General features: G+C 39.9%; 4 protein-coding genes across 4 annotated transcripts; all 4 read right to left on the bottom strand.

The window, feature by feature from the left end:
- Window positions 1-857: 857 nt before the first annotated feature.
- LOC137192144 (trace amine-associated receptor 13c-like) lies at window positions 858-1,992 on the bottom strand. Its single transcript, XM_067602658.1, has 2 exons — window positions 1,832-1,992; window positions 858-1,699 (listed from the first exon to the last, which is right to left on the bottom strand). Exons 1-2 carry the CDS (start codon window positions 1,990-1,992, stop codon window positions 883-885), a joined length of 978 nt encoding a protein of 325 aa, XP_067458759.1. The 3' UTR covers window positions 858-882.
- A 3,147-nt stretch (window positions 1,993-5,139) lies between these two features.
- On the bottom strand, window positions 5,140-8,892 carry LOC137193069 (trace amine-associated receptor 13c-like). Its single transcript, XM_067604253.1, has 2 exons — window positions 6,210-8,892; window positions 5,140-5,959 (listed from the first exon to the last, which is right to left on the bottom strand). Exons 1-2 carry the CDS (start codon window positions 6,383-6,385, stop codon window positions 5,140-5,142), a joined length of 996 nt encoding a protein of 331 aa, XP_067460354.1. The 5' UTR covers window positions 6,386-8,892.
- An 869-nt stretch (window positions 8,893-9,761) lies between these two features.
- On the bottom strand, window positions 9,762-10,986 carry LOC137192143 (trace amine-associated receptor 7e-like). Its single transcript, XM_067602656.1, has 2 exons — window positions 10,814-10,986; window positions 9,762-10,572 (listed from the first exon to the last, which is right to left on the bottom strand). Exons 1-2 carry the CDS (start codon window positions 10,984-10,986, stop codon window positions 9,762-9,764), a joined length of 984 nt encoding a protein of 327 aa, XP_067458757.1.
- Window positions 10,987-20,406: 9,420 nt separating this feature from the next.
- LOC137193279 (trace amine-associated receptor 6-like) lies at window positions 20,407-21,899 on the bottom strand. The gene is made up of 2 exons (XM_067604606.1): window positions 21,727-21,899; window positions 20,407-21,503 (listed from the first exon to the last, which is right to left on the bottom strand). Exons 1-2 carry the CDS (start codon window positions 21,897-21,899, stop codon window positions 20,693-20,695), a joined length of 984 nt encoding a protein of 327 aa, XP_067460707.1. The 3' UTR covers window positions 20,407-20,692.
- Window positions 21,900-24,676: the final 2,777 nt, after the last annotated feature.

Genomic DNA, 24,676 nt, shown 5'->3' with positions numbered 1-24,676 from the left:
GAGGAAAGAAAGTAAATAAGCGCTTACAGTTAAGAAAAGTGTCAAATCAGTTCTTTAAATCAAAAACAGGTAGTCCTGATTATGATTGGCTGAGCCGCGTCAGAAGCCGTTTTGAAAATACTCTAAACACACCTGTGACCGCATTACAACAGCATTACTGCGCCAAATTGTTTCAAAATCTCAGATTTTGTTGTTAATTTTGATTTACTGGGTGGGCTAAACCTGAATGAGTGGTAGAAAGAGATGGACAGGATGGAGAAGAGAAACTCACGACAAAACATCCCATCACCAAGTGCAAATTCCTACTCGCTCTGTCTCTGTGTTGTAGTTTTTCCCATACAGGCTATTCTGAGGGAACAGACTAGTTATTCAATTGTTGTATAGGTTTTGCAAAAGTATAGCCTACATAGAAAAAACATACTTTATCATATATGAAGCTGAGAGCACAACTAGAATCACTGCAATGAGTTTATTACATTTATCATTCATTAATGATACAGATATCCATTTTCATTGCCTAACAAAAAAAGAATGGAATGATAGACATATTACAGGTGTAAAACTCAATGAACAGCAGACAGAAAGCCATTTATACATATTTCTCTCACAATACATTAGAATTAATCTTTTTGAAAAGTTAGATGAGGCTTTTATGTCACTGACTCAATAACATGAAGCAGTATTTCTTCTGCTTGTAGAAAAGGTCACATTTTAGTTACTCCACAGACTCTGTCTGTACTATATTTCCTTAAAATGTCAATAGCATTTTTTATTTGGACAGAGGTTTATGTCCCGTACACGGTTGACTCAATACTAACATGTTCACTACACATCTCTCTTACCACAGTGAAGGCCTCATTTCAGTGATTCTACCATGTCTCTTTACATCATGTTGGTGTCACAGGAGTCAGGCTGCAGTATTTGAAGTGTAACAGTGAGTTTAATCGATTTTCTGAATGAGGGGTAGAAAAAAACATAGATCACAGGGTTTAGACAGGAGTTAAAATAGAACAGACATGCCACAAAGGCTTGGGATGAAGCAGAGAGGAAGGTGTCCTGGCCTGTAAGGGTGACACAGAAATATGGGCAAATGCATATTAGAAACGCAACTATAACAATACCAAGAGTCCTGGCTGCTTTCATTTCAGACTTTTTAGCAGTTACAGGCTCTGAACGCTGGAGTGTGACTGTTGCAATATGTGACTGCAGGGCACGAGCCTGAGACACAGCCACAATAAATATTCTCATATACAGAACAAAAATGACAGCACTGGGGATAATGAAGGTTAAAATAAGATCTATAATTCGTTCAATAAAGTTAAAGCTTATCACACAATCTCCAGAACAGGATCTATATCTGCTAGGATGTCTCAGGTGATCCTTCATCAGCAAACTGAAACATAATACAGAACACATCCAACACAGACAAATACAGATTTGAATTCTTTTTAGAGTGATTTTGATGGGATAATGCAGAGGGTCACAAATAGCCACATAGCGGTCAACTGAAATGAGCACCATAGTTCCTACTGAGGCAGAGGTAATAATGTATGTCAGATACTGACACAAAGCACACATGACATCACTGAGGTACGAGCAGCCGTCTATAAGCACAATTTGAAAGAATATGATGAGGCCCACGAAGAAATCTGAGACAGCCAGAGAGAGGAGGAGGAGGTTGGTGGGAGTGTGAAGCTGTCTGGAGATAAGAGAGCCACATACTAAAATTAATTCAATAGCAAATTCAAAGCATTTTTAGAAAAATAACCAATTTTAATGATCAGTCTTTGTATAAGTACCACTTTTATATAAGGAAAAAATATTTGGCTACTTGAAGTGGGAGATGGAGATGATGACCAGCAGGTTGAGAGTTGCAGTGAGCAGAGAGATGCAGGACAGCAGAATGTAAATAAGCAGATATTCAGAGTCAGAAAGCTTTGGCCTCATGCAGGAGTTGTTGAGTTGTAGAACGCAGAGCTCAGCTCCTTCCATCATCAAAGAGAGAGGAGGAAACAAGAATCTGCAAAGTTCTGACACCTTTTTGACCAACGTTCAGACGTTACATAAATTGTCTAAGTCTATCATCCCTCCTCTAACATTCTGTCTTATTTGAAGACTGATGTCCCTCCTCCCTCCCTCTGTACATCATCTACATTAGTCTCTGCTGACATGAGCCTTTCTAAGTTATGTCCAATCAGATTAATTTGCAACAGGTGGACTCCAATCAAGTTCTATAGATATCTAGAGGATAATCAAAGACAACAGGATGCACCTGAGCTCAATTTGGAGTGCCATACCTAGCAGAGGCTCTAAATGAAGGGGTTAGGCCACATTCTTGAACCCTGCATGAAAAAATGCAGCCATCACCACAACTGGACTCATTGTCCATTTTTGCAAATACCACCATCTTGGATTTTGATGAGCCAGTGATGTAGATTGAGAAATGCATTGTGGGATAGCTTGGGAACATCACAGCAAAAGCAAGCCATTCAAGACAGTGAGATTAATAGAAAAACAGGGTATAAATGAAAGGACAGAAATTAATTGTTTGAATTAGTTTTGTTTTAATATTGGCAGTCCATAACCTCCATACCAGCAAAGTGCTACTAACCTGGGCCAAATGTTTTTAAAGGAATTGCTCAGCATTTTGGAAATACACATATTTGTGTTCTTTTTGAGGGTTAGATGGCAGGATCAATTTCACTCTCATGTCTGTGTTTTAAATTTGGATTTATTGGCTTAGCAGAAAGACTGGAAACAGGGGGAATCATCTAGCCTGGCTCTGTCCAAAAATTTCACAAAACATCTGCCTACAAGCACCTCTAAAGATGACAAATTAACACGTTGTCTAGTTTGTTTTACCTGTACAAAAAACAAGGTCTAAAAACAACACATTTCAGTTCCAAGAAGGATTATGGTGACCTTGATCTATTTTGCATATTTTGGCTCAACAGCATTTAATGACTATATTTCAGTGTGTAGTAAATTTAAACATAACAACTGAAATGATGCTAAAACATGTTACAGTGCCAGTCAGAAGTTTGGACTCTGAATGGGAAGGTGTGTTCAGACTTTTGACTAGTACTGTATGTGCAGCCTATTTAAAAAATCTCTTTTAAACAACATTTAGTCCAGTTTTAAAATCTTAAAGTCTTGTCTTGACATGAAAACTATGATATGAATGTACTCACCATGAGAAATATTAGAAGATTATTGATTGATCAGTGTCTGATGTACCTAAAGCTTCATGCACAGTTGTTTTTTTTTATTATTTATTACAGTGATGTGCAATAAACTCTTCAGTGCAGAGGAACTCTTCTGACAACAGCTGTCTTATCAGTGTTGACAAAAAAAGGACTGGCAAAAATGAAGGAACATTGCATAGCTTTTATTCAGAGATATGGATTAATTTATGCTAAGTAATATTGAAATGTGAGGACAGAGATCACTCTACAAATAGTAACAATTGATTTCACATAAAACAGTAACGGTAGCGGCCAGCAAAGATTTGATCTCCCTCTCCTGATGTAAACCCAATTCATGCACTACGATATGTCCCTGTGTGTGGCCTTTAAATGATTGTGAACAAAAGAAGTGTATTTGTTGTCTGTAATAAAAGCTGAGCTTGTGTTTCATCCTGCTGATAATTTCATATTGACTAATAGGCAGAAAAGAAACACATAATAATGGCAAACCAATCAGGTGTACATTTGGCCAATTCACCAGTTCACAGAAGAGACACTATTATTTCATTAGTTTAATGAACACACACACACTGAAAACCTGAGGAGAGGAGGAAAGGAAAAATGACAGCCCATATTTAGTGCTAATTTAAAGACAGAATGCTGAATTGGAATGAAAAAATGACCCATGTAATCATAGCCATTACATCTCCTACTCATGATTGGCCTGGATGCCATGACAACATCTACAGACAAAACACTGAACTAAGATCATTGACTTGATGATGCTGCTTCACTCCTATAAAGCTTTTTTTTTTTTGCAATTTAGGTGAATTGTTTATGGAACTGTTACGTGTAGCAAAGGCAGACTTCCACCAGGTTCAGAGGCTACGTGAACAAACAGTAGTAGTAGGATTTCACTTCTTTTTGTCATTCTTTACTCAAAATGTCAACTTGTCAAATACATCCATACATGTTTGAGCCTGAATCCGATCTGAAATCTGTGGGTGGACAACGTGAACAACCCATGGAACAAATTTAGCAACAACTTTAGCAATAAAATCTACAGAGTGGACGGCTGTTTGTGGGCATGCGTGAACAATCTGTTGGTTTGAGGGAGAACTAGATGTAACTTTGCAAATGGAGTATGAGAGCAGGCTGAAGCCTAGGTTTTGCCTTGAGGCAGCATTCTTACAAACGTTCACTATTTTGGCACTTTTGAAGGAGGCACAGTTTCGCAATGCATATGCAGGGCTGCCAATTTTTGACCTCAGCTTGGAGTGAGATTTGTTCCCTTGGTGGGGGGGAAGGTAACCCTAATGGCCTAAAGTTGTTTGAAAGGGTGATGTTTTTGTTCCTGTACAGACCCTGAGTTTTCAAAGACTGAAAGCAACTTGACCTGTGTTAAAATGTTTCAGAGAAAATAAGGCACATTCAGCGACCCATTTACCAAGAAACAGGTAATGTGGAGGAAAATTAGACACTGGCCAAGTCTTAGTTCTCTTGATGTTTCACATTCATTTTATGTTTCAGAAATACTCTTATTTTGAGCTGATATGTTATCAGTTAAATTATTTTCTTTTAAAAAAGCTGCAAGAGAGAGGAAACTGTATTCAAGACTGTCAGGCAAATAAAATAATTATTTTTGACCCAACAATGAAGATAATGTTTAAATTACTGTGTGATTATGTTTATGTTTCAATGATTATTAGCAAAGTAGACTAAAGACTAATGACTCGTTGAGAATTCACGACATGAATATCAATGTCGTTACTTTAATGATGTTAGAATAGAATGTTTTATAGAGACCAAGATTAATCTAGTGTTTAATATACATACACAAGAACAGGTTTTCCACTTGATTCTATGTGTCTTTGCACAAAAACTAATTAATACATTCACCTTCCATAAAGAGCATCTCACTTTAAAGACAAAGTTTACACACCCTAGTCTGTCTTTACAATATTTTAGCATCACGGGAGCCAGTCTTCAGTATCTGAAGCGTAAAAATGAGTTTAATAGATTTTCTGAACCAAGGGTAGAAAAAGGTATAGATCACAGGGTTCAGACAGGAGTTGAAATGTGCCAGCCAGATATCAAAAGCTGCATATGAAGCATTGACTGTAGTGTCTTCACCTGCCAGAGCTGGGTAGTAGTACGGGCAGAAACAAATCAGAAACACAACTACAACAATACCAAGAGTCCTGGCTGCCTTCATCTCAGTTTTCTTCACAGTTACAGCCCCTGAGCGCTGAGCTGAAACAGCTGCAATGTGAGACCGAATGGCACGAGCCTGAGACACAGCCACCACAAATACTCTGGTATACAGAATTATGATGACAGTAATGGGAATAATAAAGGTGAAAGCAAGGTCAACAACTCCTGCAATGTAGTTGATGACAACCACACACTCTCCCAAGCAGGAATTGGACCTTCCTGGTTGTTCCAGGTGATCATTTAAAAGGAGAATCCGATAGAAGACAGAACAAATCCAACACAGACACACACAGATTTCTGCTCTTCTCTTAGTGACTTTGGTGGGGTAATGCAGAGGGTCACAAATGGCTATGTAACGGTCAAATGACAAGAGCACCATATTGGCTACCGAGGCAGAGGTAATGATGTAGTCTACAACATAATACAGAGTGCACACAATATCACCAAGAAACCAGCAGGCTTCTATGTAGATGATTTCAACAGGCATCAGCAGGAGACCCACAAGGAGATCTGAGACAGCCAGAGAGAGGAGGAGGAGGTTGGTGGGGGTGTGGAGCTGCCTGGAGAGGGAGAATATAATCAATATATTGTAATCATACAGACATAACAAACAATCTGTAAATAGAATAATGCAGCAATATAATAATTACTTTACAGTAAATCACTGTCACAAACAAAACAAAGCAGTAGACGTAACATTTATATACCACATCAAAACAATGTCTTCTCCTAGGTCAAGCTATTTATGTAAATTATAACATTTCAGCTTATGTTGGAGAGTTTATATCATTTAGTTTATATTATATATGCCTGAAGTGGGAGATGGAGAGGATGACCAGCAGGTTAAGAGCAACAGTGACCAGAGAAATGGAGGACAGCAGAACATATATCAGCATGGCCTCAGTGTGAGGATGTGTGGGTTTCTTGCAGGAAGAGTTCAGGTGTGGAAAGCAGAGTCCAGCTCCCTCCAGGGTCTCCATCATCATTGAGGAGAAGCTTCAGAGCCCTTGCAGCTTATTGGCCGAAGCTCTCTATCACACAGCTCTTTTATCACTCTCCTCTCTTTGCCTCCCCCTAACTATAGCTCATGTTTTATCTTACATGGAGCCTGATGGCCCTCCTCCCTCAATCTATTCATCATACTTTTTTTTCCCCATCTTGTCTTGGTACCTGCTCTTTTTTTCTCTTTATATTTGCATCTAACATTTCCATTACATCCTGATAATATTTTAAAATCTTGTGATAACAGTTTCAGCAGTTAGGTCTGAAAGCAATATCAGTTTCTTGGCCACATGGGCAAAGAAACCACAAAAAGCTGAACATCACAAACATGTTTGACGTATTATGGCCTTGTGGCTAACATGTTAGCAAACAGTCACCTATTTACACATCCACCAGACATGGAGCAACATCAGCATTAATTATGAGTTATGTCTCTGGTCACCTGATGTATGTGTAAGTCCATTATTCACTCTCATTTTAGCTTTGGTTTGGTCTCCACCAACTTCTGAAAGACTGTGTACTGTATACTGTATATGGCTCTTTAGCAGCTAAATGCTCGTGTTCACCAGTTACATCATTCATTTGCTGAAAACTGCTGTGTGCTGCAGCTGCAACAGCATTGATTGGAGCAATGAGACTATGCTATAAAGCAGTGGTGGGACCAAGTCATTTTTTGGCAAGTCTCAAGTAAATCTCAAGTCTTCACACTCAAGTGCCAAGTCAAGACTGACAAGTCCCAAGTCAAATCCCAAGTCTAAACTACACCAAATGTGATGCCATTTTAACAACAGAGTAATTATTTATTAAACCTTAAATCAGTTCTTTACTTTCTCCTTGTATTTCTTTCAACACCATTACATTGTGCAATTCTCCCTCACTTCTGTCTCCTCTCTCCTAATTCCTTCACTCATTCTGAAAATGTAAAAAGCCTTCATTTTAAAAGTCTGAGTGAGCATACTCAGACATTTTCAAAAAAAAAAAAAAAGATAAACCTGATCCAAAAGAGATACAAGGATAATTGAACCCAGCAGCAACAGCAGCAGCATAACAATATGTAGCTGCTGTGGTCAAGAAGAGCATGCAGCAACTTCATAATAATGTCCTGAGAGTGAATGTAAAGTCTAAACATGGAATACTCTAAAGAAAAAATCTATTTCTTGGATCTCACTATTTATAAAGATGATGACAATGGTTTACATACCACTTTATTTCGCAAAAAAACAGGTAGAAATTCTCTACTTCATTATCATTCCTTCCACCCTCCACATCAAAAAAAAGAATATCCCTTATGGACAGTTTCCAAGAGGCAGGCGGATATGTGACTCTGACTCTGACTTTGAGAAGCAGGCCAAAAGCCTATAAGAGCAACTCAAGGAAAGGTCTTATAAGCCACATATTATTTCCACTGCTTTAGAAAAAGTCTGATATATAAACCACAGCAATCTATTGCGCAAGTCTGACAAACAAGAGAGGAATTCCTCCAATTAATTTTTTGTCACGCGTTATAGCACTGAATCTCAGAACATTAAACATATCATTCATTCTAATTGGGCTATCTTAAAAAGTGACCCTAATCTGAGAGTTTTTCCCAGAACCACCAGTTATATCCTACAAACAAGCTTCTACTATAAAAGAAAAATTGGTTACAGTTATCTACCAGCACATAAAGAGGACATGTGGTTAAAGAGGCTCTCTGGTACTTTCAAGTTTTATTAACACATGCAAGCACTGTTCAAATGTGATTCAAACAAAGGCATTTATCTGAAAACAGGACAAAAGTACAATCAAAGAGACTTTATAAACTGTAACACTACTTTTGTTGTATACCGTCTCACATGCCCATGTAACTGTTTTTGTATAGGATGCACCAAAAGATGCCTTAAGGACAGACTTTCAGAACACAAATATGTGATCAGAACCCAGAATGTGGACTACCCCATGGCCAAACACTTCAAAGAGGTACATAATAGTAATGATTCCTTGTTGAGGATAGAGGGTTTAGAATTAGTAAAGATGTCTATCAGGGGTGGTGATCGTTTACGCAGACTTCTCAAAAGGGAAACCTTTTAGATTTTCAAACTTGATGCAACGGTATATCCTGGTTTAAATGAGGAGATTGATTACACACCTTTTCTGTAAATGTAGAGTATCATTCATGTATATGGTTACATAATTTAAGTAATTGATTATTTTTGGAAATGTATTGATTTGATGTATACAATCTTAATGTTGTTTTGGTCATTTATTTCTCATTTTTGTGCAGGATATTTCTTGAGTACTTGAAGAGGCGTGCCATTTTAAACATGGTTTCTCATTGTGATCCATTTCCTGTCAAACACCTGCATTCACTCAATAATCAGGATTGGGTGACACCCCCTGCCAAGTTTATAAAATGTTTGCCTGTTGTTTGTTCACCCCTGTACCCTGATGAAGACCTTTATGATCGAAACCGGTCGTTTTTTTAATTGTAAGTAGCCATGTTGAATAAAGACTTTTTCACTTAATCCCAGAGTTTTTCCATTCCTGCTCCATGCATGAGTGCCTGAAGTTTGTTTTTTCCTCCCAGTTTAGTACTGTGCCAGAAAGTCCCACCAACTTTTCCAGTCTGTCTAGTCATATGTTGTGGTCAACCGTGTCAAATGCGGCACTGAGATCCAGTAATACTAATACTGTAATTCTGCCACTGTCAGTGTTTTAACATGACCTTAGTGAACAGGATTGTAACATAATGATGTGTGATTTTAGAAGAAGATTGCAGTGTGCACGCACATCCAAACCAAAGAGGAGGACAGGTGTTGGGCAGAAAGTGAGCAAATCATAAAATGAACAAATAAACAGCCCGTCCACTGCAGTGTGTGAGCTGTTTATTCATTTATTTCATGATTTTAGAAGACCACTTCACTGTAGATCTGTTGTCAGTTTATTTTATTTTATCATACATACACACATACAGCCAGTGAAACCATTAGAATCTGTTAGTGAAAGCACCAAACTGGACACCTGTTAACAAAAACAAAAAGTGTGTGGAGAATTCTGACTTCAGACTGCTGTTGCTGGATGCTTTTCTTTTTTTCAATTAACTGGTTCCTCCAGAACTTGCAGATCTTTTCATCATCAACATTCTCTCCTTTAAAAACGTACATATTTTATGGATGTGACTGTACTAACTGAGAAGCATGTATGAGATTAAATAGTAAATGATTTACATTATATGTACCATTACAGTCACCAAAAGATGCTCATCTTCCAGCTCCTGAATTGTTGTCCGTTTCTAAAAACACTCTTTGAAAAAAAAAAAAGCTTTTAAAAAGATTTGTATAAATACTTAAACAGCCTTTTCACTCATTCTACAGTTTCTGGCTACAGTATGTTGGCCTCACAGGAGTCAGGCTGCAGTATCTGAAGAGTAACAATGAGTTTAATAGCTTTTTTAAACCAGGGGTAGAAAAAGGCATATATGACAGGGTTTAGACAAGAGTTAAAATACATGAGAAAAATCATGAAGGCCTCAGTTGTAGAACCGACCAAGATGTCCTGGCCTGTGAGAGACACACAGTAATATGGAGAGAAACACATCAGAAACACAACTATAACAACACCAAGAGTCCTGGCTGCTTTAATCTCACATTTCATAACAGTTATTTTCACTGAATGCTGGAGTGAAACAGCTGCAATGCCAGACCTCATAGCACGAGCCTGAGACACAGCCACCACAAATACTCTCATATACAGAACTATGATGACAGAAATGGGAATGATGAAGGTTAAAACAAGGTGAACAGCCCCTGTAATATTTACCACACATTCTCCATAGCAGGAATTATACCTGCCTGGTTGCTTCAGGTTATCATATAAAAGGATAATGCTATAGAAAACAGAACAAATCCAACACAGGCAAATACATCTTATAACTATTTTTTTAGTGACTTTTGTGGGGTAATGCAGAGGGTCACAAATAGCCACATAGCGGTCGACTGATATGAGCACCATGTTTCCAACGGAGGCAGAGGTTATTATGATAGGTAAAAAATAATACAGAGCACACATGATGTCACCCAGGATCCAGCAAGTCTCTGTCAAGAGGATTTCAACGGGCATCACCAGAAGGCCCACAAGAAAGTCTGAGACAGCCAGAGAGAGGAGGAGGAGGTTGGTGGGAGTGTGGAGCTGCCTGCAGTGAGAGAACATCATCACTGTGAATATAATAATAACAGTTGTGGTTATGAAAAAAGAGCAGTAATGATTCACCTTGTAAAAAAATTGAGTGTGTGGCTGCTGTAAGCACTAGTCACATTCAAAGGTTTTATTGAACAACCAAGATAAAATGATCAGAACACAACATACAAAACCACCTCTTTTTCTCTGGAATTCTAACAATATATTAGTTAGTATGCTGAAATGCTTATTTCTGCCTGAAATGGGAGATGGAAATGACGACCAGCAGGTTGAGGGCTGCAGTGAACATAGAGATGACGAACAGCAGAATGTAAATAAAAATAGCAGAATGAGGAGGTTCTGGCTTCCTGCAAGATGAGTTGAGGAGTTGTGGAAAGCAGAGTTCAGCTTCCTCCAGGGTGTCCATCATCAGTGAGAGGATAAGCTGCTGAGCTCTGGCAAATTTCTGACCAAATCTCTTGGTCACACAGCTCATTTATCTCTCTCCTTGCTCCCCTGTCTCAGAGAGACAGAAAAGCTTTGCGCAACATACTCTTCATCAGCATCTTCATCATCACCCTTTGTTTGAATGCCTCTCTCACTTTCTGAGGTTGATCTGGTCATGTTGGGAACTGAATAGAGTAATGAAAAGCTACTAATTTTCTTTATTTTCCCCTTTCTATCACAAACAAAAAATGTCAGCCTATTTCTCATTATTAAGTAACTAGCGAAGACCTGCGAACATTTAGCTACAATTATAGCACAGTATTATGAGAAAAGAACATAATATCAGACTATTATTTCTAACATACTGCTGTTAGATGTTTACTAAGTTACTTGAATGAGCAACACAAGGATTGATTTGTGTGATATCTAAATTAGTATTTCCAAACAGTATGTTTTACTTTTACAAGAGAAAAGGCTTTAACTGTTAAAACTTCTGCCTAAAGTATTGTACAAAAGGAATATCATTATGAACACTTCATTAGTGTTAAATCCATAAGTAGGTTAGCAAAATCTCCAAAACTTGATAAAGATCAGGATCTTCATATCTTCAGCAGATGGCAAATCGGTAACTTTCTGTCACACCCTGCCTGGACTTTGGGTGTTTTTTGGTCTTTTTATGTTCTTGTGTTCTTTGGGGTCTCCTGGTTTGAACTTCTGTTTAGTCCTTCGGGTCATATGGGTTTTCTTGGGTGGTGGGTTTGGGCTGCCTTTTGTTGTTTAGCCTGGTGTGTTGTGTACGTTAGTTTGGGTTCATGATGGTTCTTGGACAGGTAGGTGTGAGTTGTATTTAGATTATTGTGTTTTTTTGGGTTTTGGTTTTGTTACTGTGTTTCCCTTGTGTGTTCATGTACTCCTCCTCACCTGCCCTGCTTCACCCTCGTTAGCCCTGCTCTGCTCTGTGTCTTCCCCAAACCTGCCCTGTGGCAGTCTCGTCAGCCCTGCCCTGCTTCCTGTGTTTCCCTCAGCCAATCACTCCCAGCCTGCCCTTGTGTCTTGTCACCTGTTCCCCATTCCCTGATTAGTTTAGTCTGTATTTAAGGTCTGGTTTTGAGTAGAGTCTTTGTTGGATCATTTGTGTTATCTCGTCTGCTAGTTCTGTTCAGCTGTTTGCCTGTACTTGACCATCCATGATTAAAGGAGATTTTCGTCAAATCTGCATTCCGGCCTCTGCATTTGGATCCACTCCTGCTTCCCCACCTGACACTTTCTACGTAAAGTATTTTATTATAGAATAACAATCCAAAACACAGCTACAATTCATATAACAGCAGACACTGGCCCACAAGGTCACAGACAGGACCAACAGTGAGGCCCACATCTATTCAGCTGAGAGCAAAGGAGCAGTTCATGAACAGGGGAAGGAAATGGTTCATCAACCTAAAAATGAATGTTGGATCTCAGACATGTCAGTTAGATTCAGGGGCAGCATGTGATGTGATGAGCATAAAAGACAAGAGGAGACTGGCACCTGAAGTGAAGCTATTACTGAGCCAAACCAGGTTGGTACTCTACTCAGGCAAAACAATGCGCTCTATTGGGATATTTAGAACAAAGTGTGTTGTGAGGGGCAAAACACACAAACTGGACCTTGAGATAGCAAGAAGCAAAATAAAATAACCTCAGTGCAGGATTCTCCACATAATGTTCCAGTTGCACTCAGAGATGCAGTTAACGCCCAGCTAGACAAACATGAGAGAGAGGGTCACTTAGCCTCAGTGTCAGAACACACCGAGTGGATTAGCAACATGATGATAGTCAGACAGCCGGAGAAGGATCTGCAGAGGATCTGCATTGAGCCCGAGTCACTAAATCAAGCTTTAAGGAGGTCTCATTACATAATGCCAACCCTCGAAGATGTATTATATAAACTGGCCATGGCTCGTATCTTCACCCTCGTCGATGCACGTGATGCTGTGATGCCGGCATGGGCAGCCTGACCAGGTGATTAGACTGTGGATCAACAGTTTGACTATGAAACATTTAGAGAGTTTGCAAAGGAATGGGACTTCGAACATGTCATGTCATAACCCAGACACCCAAAGTCTAATAGGAAAGTTGAGTTGGCTGTGAAGATAGTAAAAAACCGTGCAAGAAAGCAGCCAGTGTGGGTAACAACCCATGGTTAGCCATTGTGCAGTGGAGAAATACACCCACAGAGGGCATGCATAGCAGTCCAGCACAAAGACTGATGGCTCGGTGACTGAAGGCTCCTCTCCCAGTCGCTGAAGCTGTCTATTGACCAAGATATCAGAATGAAGCCTCTACCTGGAGACAGGACTGGCAGGTGGAGGAAAGGAGTATAATCGGGTGGACCTGAGGCCTGCAGAGATGGAGACTCTCTGACACCACCCTGAATAACACAGCAAGCAGCACAGTAGTCCGGCCCAAACCACAATGGACAAGGATAAGGACAGTGACACTGTGGACAGTGACACGAGCGGTTCAGAATTTGAAATATGGACTATTGAGTGAGACTTTAAACTCAGTGTTTTTATTACATAATCAGTCATGTAAAGGTTTTTGTCAACTATAAAAAGGGAGATATTAAGGGACTGTTGGGCCAAGCCCCCCCTCTAGTGTTGTGTGAATGGTTTTGCAGTATACACACACCAGCTGCTGTCTCCTGTGTGATTATTTACACAAAAAATTCCAGCTTTCTGTGTGCATCTTTAAGATGCCCCTACCGCATAACTGCTCGCAGTTCTTGATACAGCAACATGTAAAAAGGGCTTCTTTGAAAAAAAATGTTCCTGAGAAAACGTTTGGTGGATTAAATAGAAATGCAATGCTGTTGGGTTTTTCAAACAAAATGATTTGTACTGTGATAATATATCAAACTCTTTGTAAATCATAATTTTCTGAATAGCTAGATAACCCAAAGTAAGAAATATGTCTCATGTGTCATTTGCTAACTGACTCTTTAATCATGCTTGCATCATGTGTTGATGTGTAGAGGTTGCATCACACATGTTTAAGGTCATGACAGATATGATCTCTTTAAAAAATCAGTTTACCTTGTTTGTTAAGCAATGATTGCATCATGTTTTGATGTGAAGACACTGCATCATGTTGCTGTTTGTGTTTTTTCTTAACACCTCTGATTGCAGTGATGTCATCATCTGACACTAATGCAAGCAGGTGTGAAACCCCTTGCCAGAGAGGCTTGTTTGTGTATGTGTGTTTGTGTTATGTGTGTAGGACTTTGTACTAATGTACAGTGAGTACAACAAAAAATATGCTGCCAGCTCCAGTCTAGGTACCATCCTGAAAAATGAATAAATAAGTAAATAAATGAGTAAAATAAAAATTGAAACTGTTAGCTTTGTGTCAAACTTGAACTGCTATACAAAGGCAAAACACTGCACTCATGCAGCACAAAGTAAGCATGCAGTGTGGACATCATCCAACTTCAGAAGTGTACCGACCCTCCCACCCCTTCGCATTGTAGCCAGTGTGTAGTTCATGACCTGGTCATATAAACTTTTGTCTCTGTATCACTGTACATGGAAAATATTTCGACATTTTCTCTGGAATTTTCAGTCACCCTTCAAAAAAAGTTCTTCTAGATAGCTGTCTGGTCAGCTGGTACCATTACTGAGGAAAACAGTATTTTTGGCACTCATGGACCAGTTTACATTTCTGTCAGAGGTAAACGGAACTTATGTCAAACACACAAGTTGATCAAGAGAAATGTCCGTCTTCCATGAGCAATTCAAGCAAGTCAGGTGTCTATATGAACATTGACATGTGTTTTTTTTTTTTTTTTGGGGGGGGGGGGGGTTGCCATACACATGACTCCTGTTCATACTGGCTATTAAAGGGAACCCTTAATCATTGTAAGTGATGGGGATAAAATCCACAGTCCTCCTTCTATGCAATAATCTATTCCAAAGTTTATTTGAAGAAAATGAGGCTTCAGCTGTTCAAATTAATTGAATCAAGTCCGTATCTTTCAAAGTTACAGTCTTTTCAGTGCTAAATTCTCTCTTTTTGTTACGATCCGTCCACTGCAGCTGAACAGGAAAATGTTGTCTGCCAAGACACAAGGAGGGAATTTTTTCACTAAAAAGACTGTAACTGTGGAAGATGTTCAATTTATTTGACTAACTAACGCAGATGGCTGAAGCCTCAAATTATATTCAGATAAACTTAAAAAATATATTTTTGCACAGAACAAGAACTGTGGATTTTGTCCCCCATCACTTACATTCTAAGTGCATTTGGAGGGAATCCTCTAATGCTTAGTATGAACAAGAAGAATGATTACAGCGAGCAAATCCTGTTTCAGTGTCCATTTGGGCACCTGACATTTGTTTTCAGACAGACTTGAAAAATTGTAACCTACCCTTTAATGACACAGTAGCTGCAGCCTACATGCATCAATAAATGAATTGTTGTTTGTTTGTACACACTGAACAATTACTTATAACATTGTTCAGAGTGTCGTTTTTGCTTCTCAGAATTGTGATTCATGTGTATGGCTCAATAACTAACACTTTATGTTCATTTTTTAGTGATTGGGGTTATCAAATACCTTTAAGCGAAGATTATATCATCTATTGTTGTGTGGAGGTTGCATCACAAACGTTTATGGTGTTTACTCTTAACTTTGAATAGTTGGTCTACTTAGAAATGAATGCATCATGTGTTGATGTAAGACCTTGTTTTGTCTTACATTAACACATTTAATTGCAATGATGTCATTATCTGTCACTAATGACAGCAGGTGTGAAAACTTAGCCAGCAGGAGCAGCTAATGAGCTACAGAGTTATTCATTGCCCAATGGATCTTGGTAACAAAGTGTGTGTGTGTGTGTGTGTGTGTGTGTGTGTGTGTGTGTGTGTGTGTGTGTGTTAACAGAAGTAAGTTGACATGATCATCATTATCAGTACAAAAGTTAAGAGCAAAGAAGACCTTGAAAGAAAGCTAAATACAGGTTTTAATGAAACATGGAGGAATAGAACAACTGATTTATATTTTAATGAATCAATAAAATAAAATCTAACTGTTTTTCAAGATATGGATATCAATATGAGCAACTGTAGGGGACAGTGCTTCGATAATGCAGCAAATATGTCAGACATGTACAAAAGATTACAAGCTTGCATGAAAGACAATCCTCTAGTGGAGTGCTTGCGCAGCACACAAACTAAATCTGGTTGGAGTTAACAGTGTCATCTGCTGCATGGAGACAGCTGAATTTTTCCATTTTGTGCAAATTTGTTACTTCTGCTCCAAGTCAGCTGTTAGATGGAAAGATGGTGACTGCAGAATTGCAGCCAAATTAAAACGAGCGTATTGAAAATTCGAAATCCCTCTCTGATACCAGATGGACTGCACATGCACAAGCGACACAGGCACATAAGTCAACATTCAAGTTGCCATTGCAGATGACATTAAACAAAGTGTAATGGCAAGAAATGAAGCCAAGTCTTTGCAAAAAAGAAATAGCTCTTCTGTGCCACATATGGAATTGTGTTCTCCAGCGTTTTCAAAAAGCAAGTGTAGCATTACAGGCTGTGGAGTTGGACCTGTCCAATGCTATGGATCTGGTAAGATTGTTGAGGCAGTATGTTGCAAGCTTGAGAGATCAGTTTGAGGCTAAGGCTAAAATTATGTCTCCAACAGTGCCACAAGTTTACAAAGAATGACACAATGTAAGAAGAAGCAAAAAAACACACCGATGAATCCACATCATCTGAAGTTGACTTAACAGGAAGTTTTTCACCAGTGTGTTTTTGACCATCATGGACAGACTAGATGCAGAAATGGATCAGAGATATAATTCATATGAGGACCTCAACAACATTTTTGGACCCCTGAATAACTTTGCGACCCTTTCTGCTAAGTAGATGCGCAGCCCAGCAGCTGATCTCCAGAGGAGATATGCAACTAACCTGGAGCTGTTTCTCTGCACAAGAGCTTTTACAGTCCCTGCAGGCCATCTTCCCGAATTCAAAGCTCTTATAGGACATTGCAGGCAACACAGAAAAGCTAAAACAATTTTTATAAACAGTAGCGATCCCTCCACCTCTGCCAGATAACCTTGGTGAATTAAAATAGCTACAGTCCTCAGGAGAGGAGCTCACCTGCATTCACCCAGGTCTTCCATAGAAATAAAAAATCCAAATCACGAGATTTAGAGAGGGGGGTTTCGGGGTGGGTGTGTGCTGAGTAAATAGGACTGGACTGCATGTTGAATATTAGTGGACAGCATTTGGCTACACCGCTTATAGAGATGAATCCTGTCTCTTCTGAAGAGAGAAGCACAACCCCAGAACAAGTGAAAATTATCAATAAAATCCATGTTGTGAGATCTGCATGTGGACTTGAGCCAGGTGTGCAGGCTGAGAATGCAGCTAAAACGATCAGCTCTGCAACCAAGTGTGGGAATCGGGTCAGAGATAAAAACAGACATTACACAGTCTTTTAAAACATTAAAAAGGAGGGCAAAATCAATTTCGGTGTGCTCAGACTCTTGGTGTGATGTGTCATTCATCCCCAATGGCCACAGAAGCTGAGACCAATTGTGTCAGCAGGTGGGAGGGTGATCAGGCCTCTAGGACAGAAAGACTGGAGGACCATAAATGGGAAATATGTTTTGCCTGAGCAGCAGCTACGGAGACAAACCTTTCAATCAGCTGATCTTTTTCCAAAGCTCTGGCTTCAGGTGGTGGAATCATCCTTTAAACTGTGAGCACTGTTTGCAGTCTACACACACAGCCATTATATCTGAGTATAGTCCAGAAAAACTCACAAAACAACATGGCCAAATTTTCCAAAGAGGTCTCCTCCACTCCAAAGTAACAAAACTGGTAATTAAAACACTGAACAAGAAAAGTCACAGCTTAAAAGTCAATATTTATCTGATGGTGTTCAGGGAGCGGCTACAGTCTGAGCTGCCACTCATGTTTGTTCAGCTTGATTCATGAATAACTTAAAATCCAGCCATCAGATGACTAAAAACCTTCATCCAGTTAAAAGATGCTTATTTGAAGGAAAAAATCCTGGGTAATAACCATGTTTTTTCCAGTCTATACCAATATACAGATTATTCAAAACAAATACAGAAGCAGGTTTTCTAATTGTGCCCCTGTGGGTTGCTTCCCTTATAAATTTATTATTAGTTTTTATACTCCAAAAAGGATCTGAATTCCCAATATAAAATTCTCACAAAGTAGTTTGATGGAAAATATCTCCAGTTGCAGATGACAGCAGAATTTTAATACCTGATGGCATAGCATGAAAGACAATAGCAAATTCTATAGGAATTATAGGAATGTTATATTCTGATAAGAATTCATTATAAGTAAATATATGACCCTGCTTGTTAATTGACAGACAAATAGTATGCCATTATCAGCCCATTTCTTTAAAAACATTAATTTGCGTTTGAAACATATATTCTGGTTATTCCAAATGTAGTATTTATGAGGGGAAAATGTATATATTAAGAAAGTAAGTGTCTAAATAAATTTGGATTTCTCAAGTATGTTTTGAGCCACTTAATTTTAAAAGTGGGATGTAGAGTGTGAAAGTCTAAAACATTTACCTATGGTTTTACCATGACGCAGACACTTGTTGTTTTTCTGGGTATTATGGGCTGTTTTTGAAGGTAAATATCATGTGATAAACATTTAAAAGTGGCGGGTGTCACTAATGTGATTGTATTTTGTTGGATGTTGACAGATATGTGGAACGTGTTTAGAGCATATTCTTGTGAGGAACCTGATGTAATTGGTGTATGGTGTCCCAGCACCTCTGAGCTTGTGCTCCTGGACAGACGCACAACAGTTAGTATGTATTCAAATTCCACACATTCATTGTAAAATTTTATACAAGGCCTGTGAGTGTAAGATTGCTAATTGTGAATTTGTGGGCTCTTTCTGTTATAAGGATGAGCCATCATAGTTACTTTTGCACTCTTGTGCTAGCCTAGTTATTTTTGCAATCTTTTGTAGTGGATATTTTAGCACCAGTAGTGTATGGTAATCGATACTACTATTGTACTGAATACCGTGAAGAGCCTGGCTGTTACACCTTAAGTAGACTAGACAGGGCTGTGAGTGTTACAGTGCATAGAAGAGTCCTCAGCCGTTAACGATTTTGTTTATTTACAAGAGCTGCATATAAAGCAGAGGACCTTCTGCATATTTTGTTTTTAAAGCTTTTATTATTTTTTAAAATCTCAAGTGACTTAATTTTCCTGTTCAGAATAAAGACCCCAAAAAGAAATTTCTGTGTCCTGTGCTGGTTTAATTTCACCAGGCTACATTTAACATGACCTTAGTGAACAGGACTGCAACATAATGATGTGTGATTTTAGAAGAAGACCATTTCGCTGTAGATCTGTTGTCAGTGTATTTTATTTTATTATTCATGTCACACATACAGCAAGTGAAACCGTTAGAATAAGTTAGAGAAAGCACCAAACTGGACACCTGTAAACAAAAACAAATTCCCTTTTCACACCAGGCATTAAAATACATCTTGAGTGATCTGATCACAAGTGGACAGCTCTAAGTACAGGTGTGAATGCACCCAAGACGCATTGAGGACGTATTGAGATCCAATCGCTCAGACCACATTCAGAGGTGGTTTGGCCCACAAATTGCCACATTCTTTCAGCAGTGTGTATGCAAATGGGTCCTGGACCACCTGAAAAGGACCACCAACTCAAGTGACGTCTTCTGCATAAGCGGAGGTACGTACTCATTTGCGTGCCAATGGTGTCATATTGATGTGCAAAACAATGTCTGGTGACCAGAGAATATGAAGAAAACAGTCAAATTGTGGACATAGCAGTGCAATAGCAGTACAGTAACAGTACAGTTTAGGCTATTTGTCAGTGAATAAATACTACCACTCCTCAAGACCCAAGTGAAGTTCCTGTGTCTTGCTTGCTACCTGCTGATTAAAGTGAAGGGGGTTAGCCCCGCAGTTATTGACAATGGGTTAGCCTAACCTGACCAGGCTCACTTAAGGTGGACTGACCATTAAGGTCGACCAGCTATTCTCATTTTAGTGACAATCTCAGCCTCTAACAGAGAAATGTCTGACTGCTGAGTCTCTCCTGAGTTTTGCTCTCCTCTGCACCACATTTGGTCTTTGCAAACATAATGATGTATGTATTTATTTGCATATAGAGCGAGAGAGTTAGATCCGATCACAAGTGGTCACTCGAGATGCATGTGGAGAAACATTCTCATGCCACGTCTGAACTGATGTATTTAGAGCTGTTTGTCCACTTATGATCAGATCGTCCAAGATGCATGTTAATGCCAGTTGTGAACAGGGCCAAAGAGTCTGTGGAGAATTCCGGCCTCAGACTGCTGTTGCTGGATGCTTTTTTTCCAATTAACTGGTTACTCCAGAACTTGTAGAGCATTTTATCATCAACATTATCTCCTTTAAAAACTTATATATTTTATGCTGTACAAAGAAGCATGTGTGGGAATGAATTAGTAAATGATTTACATTATATGTACCATTACAGTCACCACAAGATGCTCATCTTCCAGCTCCTGAATTGTTGTCTGTTACTAAAAACACTATGAAAAAAAAACAGCTTTTAAAAAGATTTGTGTAAATACGTATACAGCCTTCTCACTCATTCTACAGTTTCTGGCTACAGTATGTTGGCCTCACAGGAGTCAGGCTGCAGTATCTGAAGAGTAACAATGAGTTTAACAGCTTTTTTAAACCAGGGGTAGAAAAAGGCATATATGACGGGGTTTAGACAAGAGTTAAAATACATCAGAAAAATCATGAAGGCCTCAGTTGTAGAACGGACCAAGATGTCCTGGCCTGTGAGAGACACACAGTAATATGGAGAGTAACACATCAGAAACACAACTATAACAATACCAAGAGTCCTAGCTGCTTTAATCTCAGATTTCATAACAGTTATTTTCACTGAATGCTGGAGTGAAACAGCTGCAATGCCAGACCTCATAGCACGAGCCTGAGACACAGCCACCACAAATACTCTCATATACAGAACTATGATGACAGTAATGGGAATAATGAAGCCCAAAGCAAGGTCAACAGCCCCTGTAATATTTACCACACATTCTCCATAGCAGGAATTATACCTGCCTGGTTGCTTCAGGTTATCATATAAAAGGATAATGCTATAGAAAACAGAACAAATCCAACACAGGCAAATACATATTATAACTATTTTTTTTGTGACTTTTGTGGGGTAATGCAGAGGGTCACAAATAGCCACATAGCGGTCGACTGATATGAGCACCATGTTTCCTACGGAGGCAGAGATTATTATGATAGGTAAAACATAATACAGAGCACACATGATGTCACCCAGGATCCAGCAGGTCTCTGTCAAGAGGATTTCAACGGGTATCACCAGAAGGCCCACAAGAAAGTCTGAGACAGCCAGAGAGAGGAGGAGGAGGTTGGTGGAAGTGTGGAGCTGCCTGCAGTGAGAGATCATCATCACTGTGAATATCAGCAATATCAGTAATAGTTTTGCAAAAAGCTGTATTGATAAAAATCACAGTATAACTTAATAGTAGACCAGCAACCAGTATGTAAAGACCTCAGGGCTAGCACATCTATGTGCAAGTCTGAAGCCACTTTATCCTGTAAATCAAACCACAATATATCGATATATTTGCTCAAGGTATGACGATTATCTGCCTCAAGTGGGAGATGGATATGATGACCAGCAGGTTGAGAGCTGCAGTGAGCAGAGAGATGAAGAGCAACAAAATGTAAATAAGCACAGTATTAGTGTTAGGGGGTTCTGGCTTCCTGCAGGAGGAGTTGAGTTGTGGAAAGCAGAGCTCAACTCTCTCCACACTCTCAGCCATTAGAAAGATAGAAAGAGGAGAAGCTGCTGAGCTCTGGCAGCTTTCTGAACAAACTCTTGCTTACACAGTTCTTTTATGTTCTTGCTCCCCTCCTACTTGTCTATATCTCTTGGACATGGACCTCCCTCCTCTCTTTTTCTGTATGTCATAGGGCCCTATTTTCATGGTGCACAAGCATCACTCCAGTCTTTCTGACCTTGAAATGTCTCGCTGCTGCTCTCTTATCCAGAAACTGTATCCTCACTCCTTCTCTCCCAGAGTATCCCCTGGGAAGAGAATCTATCTCCTCTTAGAAGGATAGATTTATCTTCCTGATGCCCGAAAACGGAGGAGGAACTTGGCACAACTGGAGAGAATAACCTAGTCTCAGTGTTTTGTCCATCCACTCCAATAATGTGCAGCTCTGACACCATTCTGCATAAAACTGTGTCAGAGGAGAGGCTGTCGGCCAGAGGGCAGCAGCCAGGAAGCTGTGATATTCCGATTTGGCCCTCTCCGCCACCAGACCTTTCATAAATGGAAGACTGGCCCATGAGGGGCCAATATTGAAAGGTCTGAGCTGACGGAACGGTCTGTAAATGCATCACCATCAGCTGCCTCAACACAGCGTAAGATGTCGTGTCAGTGCATCTGTCACCATCTGTATTTCCCACAGAAATAACCAGAGGGGAGCGAGGCAGACTTGGTGTCTCCTCTCCACGGTCTGTGTGTGGGCCCAGGGCATTACTCTGTAAGAAGGAAGTAATGCCACCAGCCACGCTATCGTAAAACCGAGTGGTGAGCTGTGTATGCTGGTCCTGTGCAGGGCAGCGAAAACAGCAGGGGACAGTGCTGACACTAAGCAGACATGGGGCGTCCTCATAGCTTCAGGTTATCATATAAAAGGATAATGCTATAGAAAACAGAACAAATCCAACACAGGCAAAAACATATTATAACTATTTTTTTAGTGACTTTTGTGGGGTAATGCAGAGGGTCACAAATTGCCCCGTGGCAGTATATTTTATCAAAATATTCTAGTGTGTCCCCATTCTGCACCAGAGGAGGCTTCCTGCTTGACATCCAGCCAGCCGAGGAATCAGGAGGGCTGCCAGGGCCTCTTGGTGGGGTGGGGGGGGCTGCACTCTCAGGACGGAAACACCAGTCCTGCCACTGGTGACTTTGTTTTCAGCAGCGAAACAAAGACAGGTTGAGCAACACGAGCTGGGCTGTAAAATCCTTCACGATGCCAGCTGACCAGTTTGAACAGCGTGGGGGGACAGAGAGAGCCCAACACGCTCTGCTGCCATGACCGTAACCTTCGGGAAATCATGGCGAACTGAAGTTGGCACCGGGTGACGAAGGTCAGCGAAGTTGCAGAGACAGAAGAGAAGTTGTCATCATCTACCATTGGTGAAGCCTCTTGGAGATTCTCAGCTGAGACATCCAACGGTGGTGGTGGTGGCAGTGGCAGCAGCTGCAACAGTGACGGAGGGCTGGATGAATTCATCTTCACCATGGAGATCAATCTCAAGCTCTGGTTTGCTCTTGTTGCAGTAAATTGAGACGTCACACAGCCGAAAATGTTCCCACTGTTGCTGCTGTTGAGTTGAAGGAAGTGCTCGGCAATGCACGCAGGGCGGTGGCTGCATCATGCCGCTCTCTGCGTGGTCCCATCTGAGGCACTTGAAGGACAAGATATGCCTGTCAGTGGCGGTGGTGAGACCGGGGCACGACGGGCATTATCGAACTTGGAGCACCAACTCCATCCACGGGTAGGTAAGATCAGTGAGCTGATTTTACCGTCACTGAAGTGAGAAGGATAAGAGAGCAGCAGCAAGACACTGCCTTATATACTGTGAGACATGTAATTGGTAGGGGTGTCCTGACTGGCTGGTTACATACACGCAAATATCAGTGGGCGATTGCATGCGTGTGACTGGAGAAGAGTATTACCCATGGAGTCCAGTAGAGGGCGGAGCCTGTGTGAAATAGAACTCCCTATTCTGCCTTTTTATGTGGGACAAGTGTTACTACCGTGGTTCATTAATGTGCATTGAAGCCTCCTTCCCAACTGTCTTTTTAGCACAGGTGTCGTCTCGTGTTTTATTCCTTAAATGCATCACAGTGCAAATGCTGCTGTCACATCAGTTACCAAACAATGTGACAATTTATGATGTGAATTGCAGAATTATGGCTGGAATAGGATTAGTCTGAAGCAATAATGTGAATGAGTTCACCAAATTTTTTTCATTATGTATTTTTTTTGTCATTATAATAGTCATCTGCATTTGGCTGCAGATTTGTGCTGCTGTGTGTTCACATTGCAGCGCTCTGTATCTCCAGACAATATGATTTCCTGAGGAAGCGTAAACTGAATATATTTAGGTTGTGGACTGTTGGTCGAGACAAAACAAAACATTTGAGGACAGGAGTTCAAATAAAACAACACAAAGGTTACAGGCTGGTACCTGTAATGCATGGCAACCTTGGACAGAAACCCCACATGTGGAATGGTGTGCTCTGAGTGGTGCAATTCAGCCAGTTATTTATCTGCTTGCTAGATTTAACAAAACAAGTTTCTAGGAATGGAGCCATTACTGAAATGTAAATGCTGACATTTCATTTTCATTTAATATTGGCTAACACTGCAACATAATTAAAATTACAGCAAAAACCCAGTTTGAATTTAAATTTTCAAGTGTAGGTAGCACATTATAACTTTGAAAATGGAAACTCATTCCACATTGTTTCATTATAATTCCCAGATATACTTGACAATGCACTGAAATTATTTG

This window comes from Thunnus thynnus, chromosome 11 (assembly GCF_963924715.1).
Source record: "Thunnus thynnus chromosome 11, fThuThy2.1, whole genome shotgun sequence".
Lineage (NCBI taxonomy): Eukaryota > Metazoa > Chordata > Actinopteri > Scombriformes > Scombridae > Thunnus > Thunnus thynnus.
Note: the sequence above shows the minus strand (reverse complement) of the source record. Positions and strands in the feature narration are given on the sequence as shown.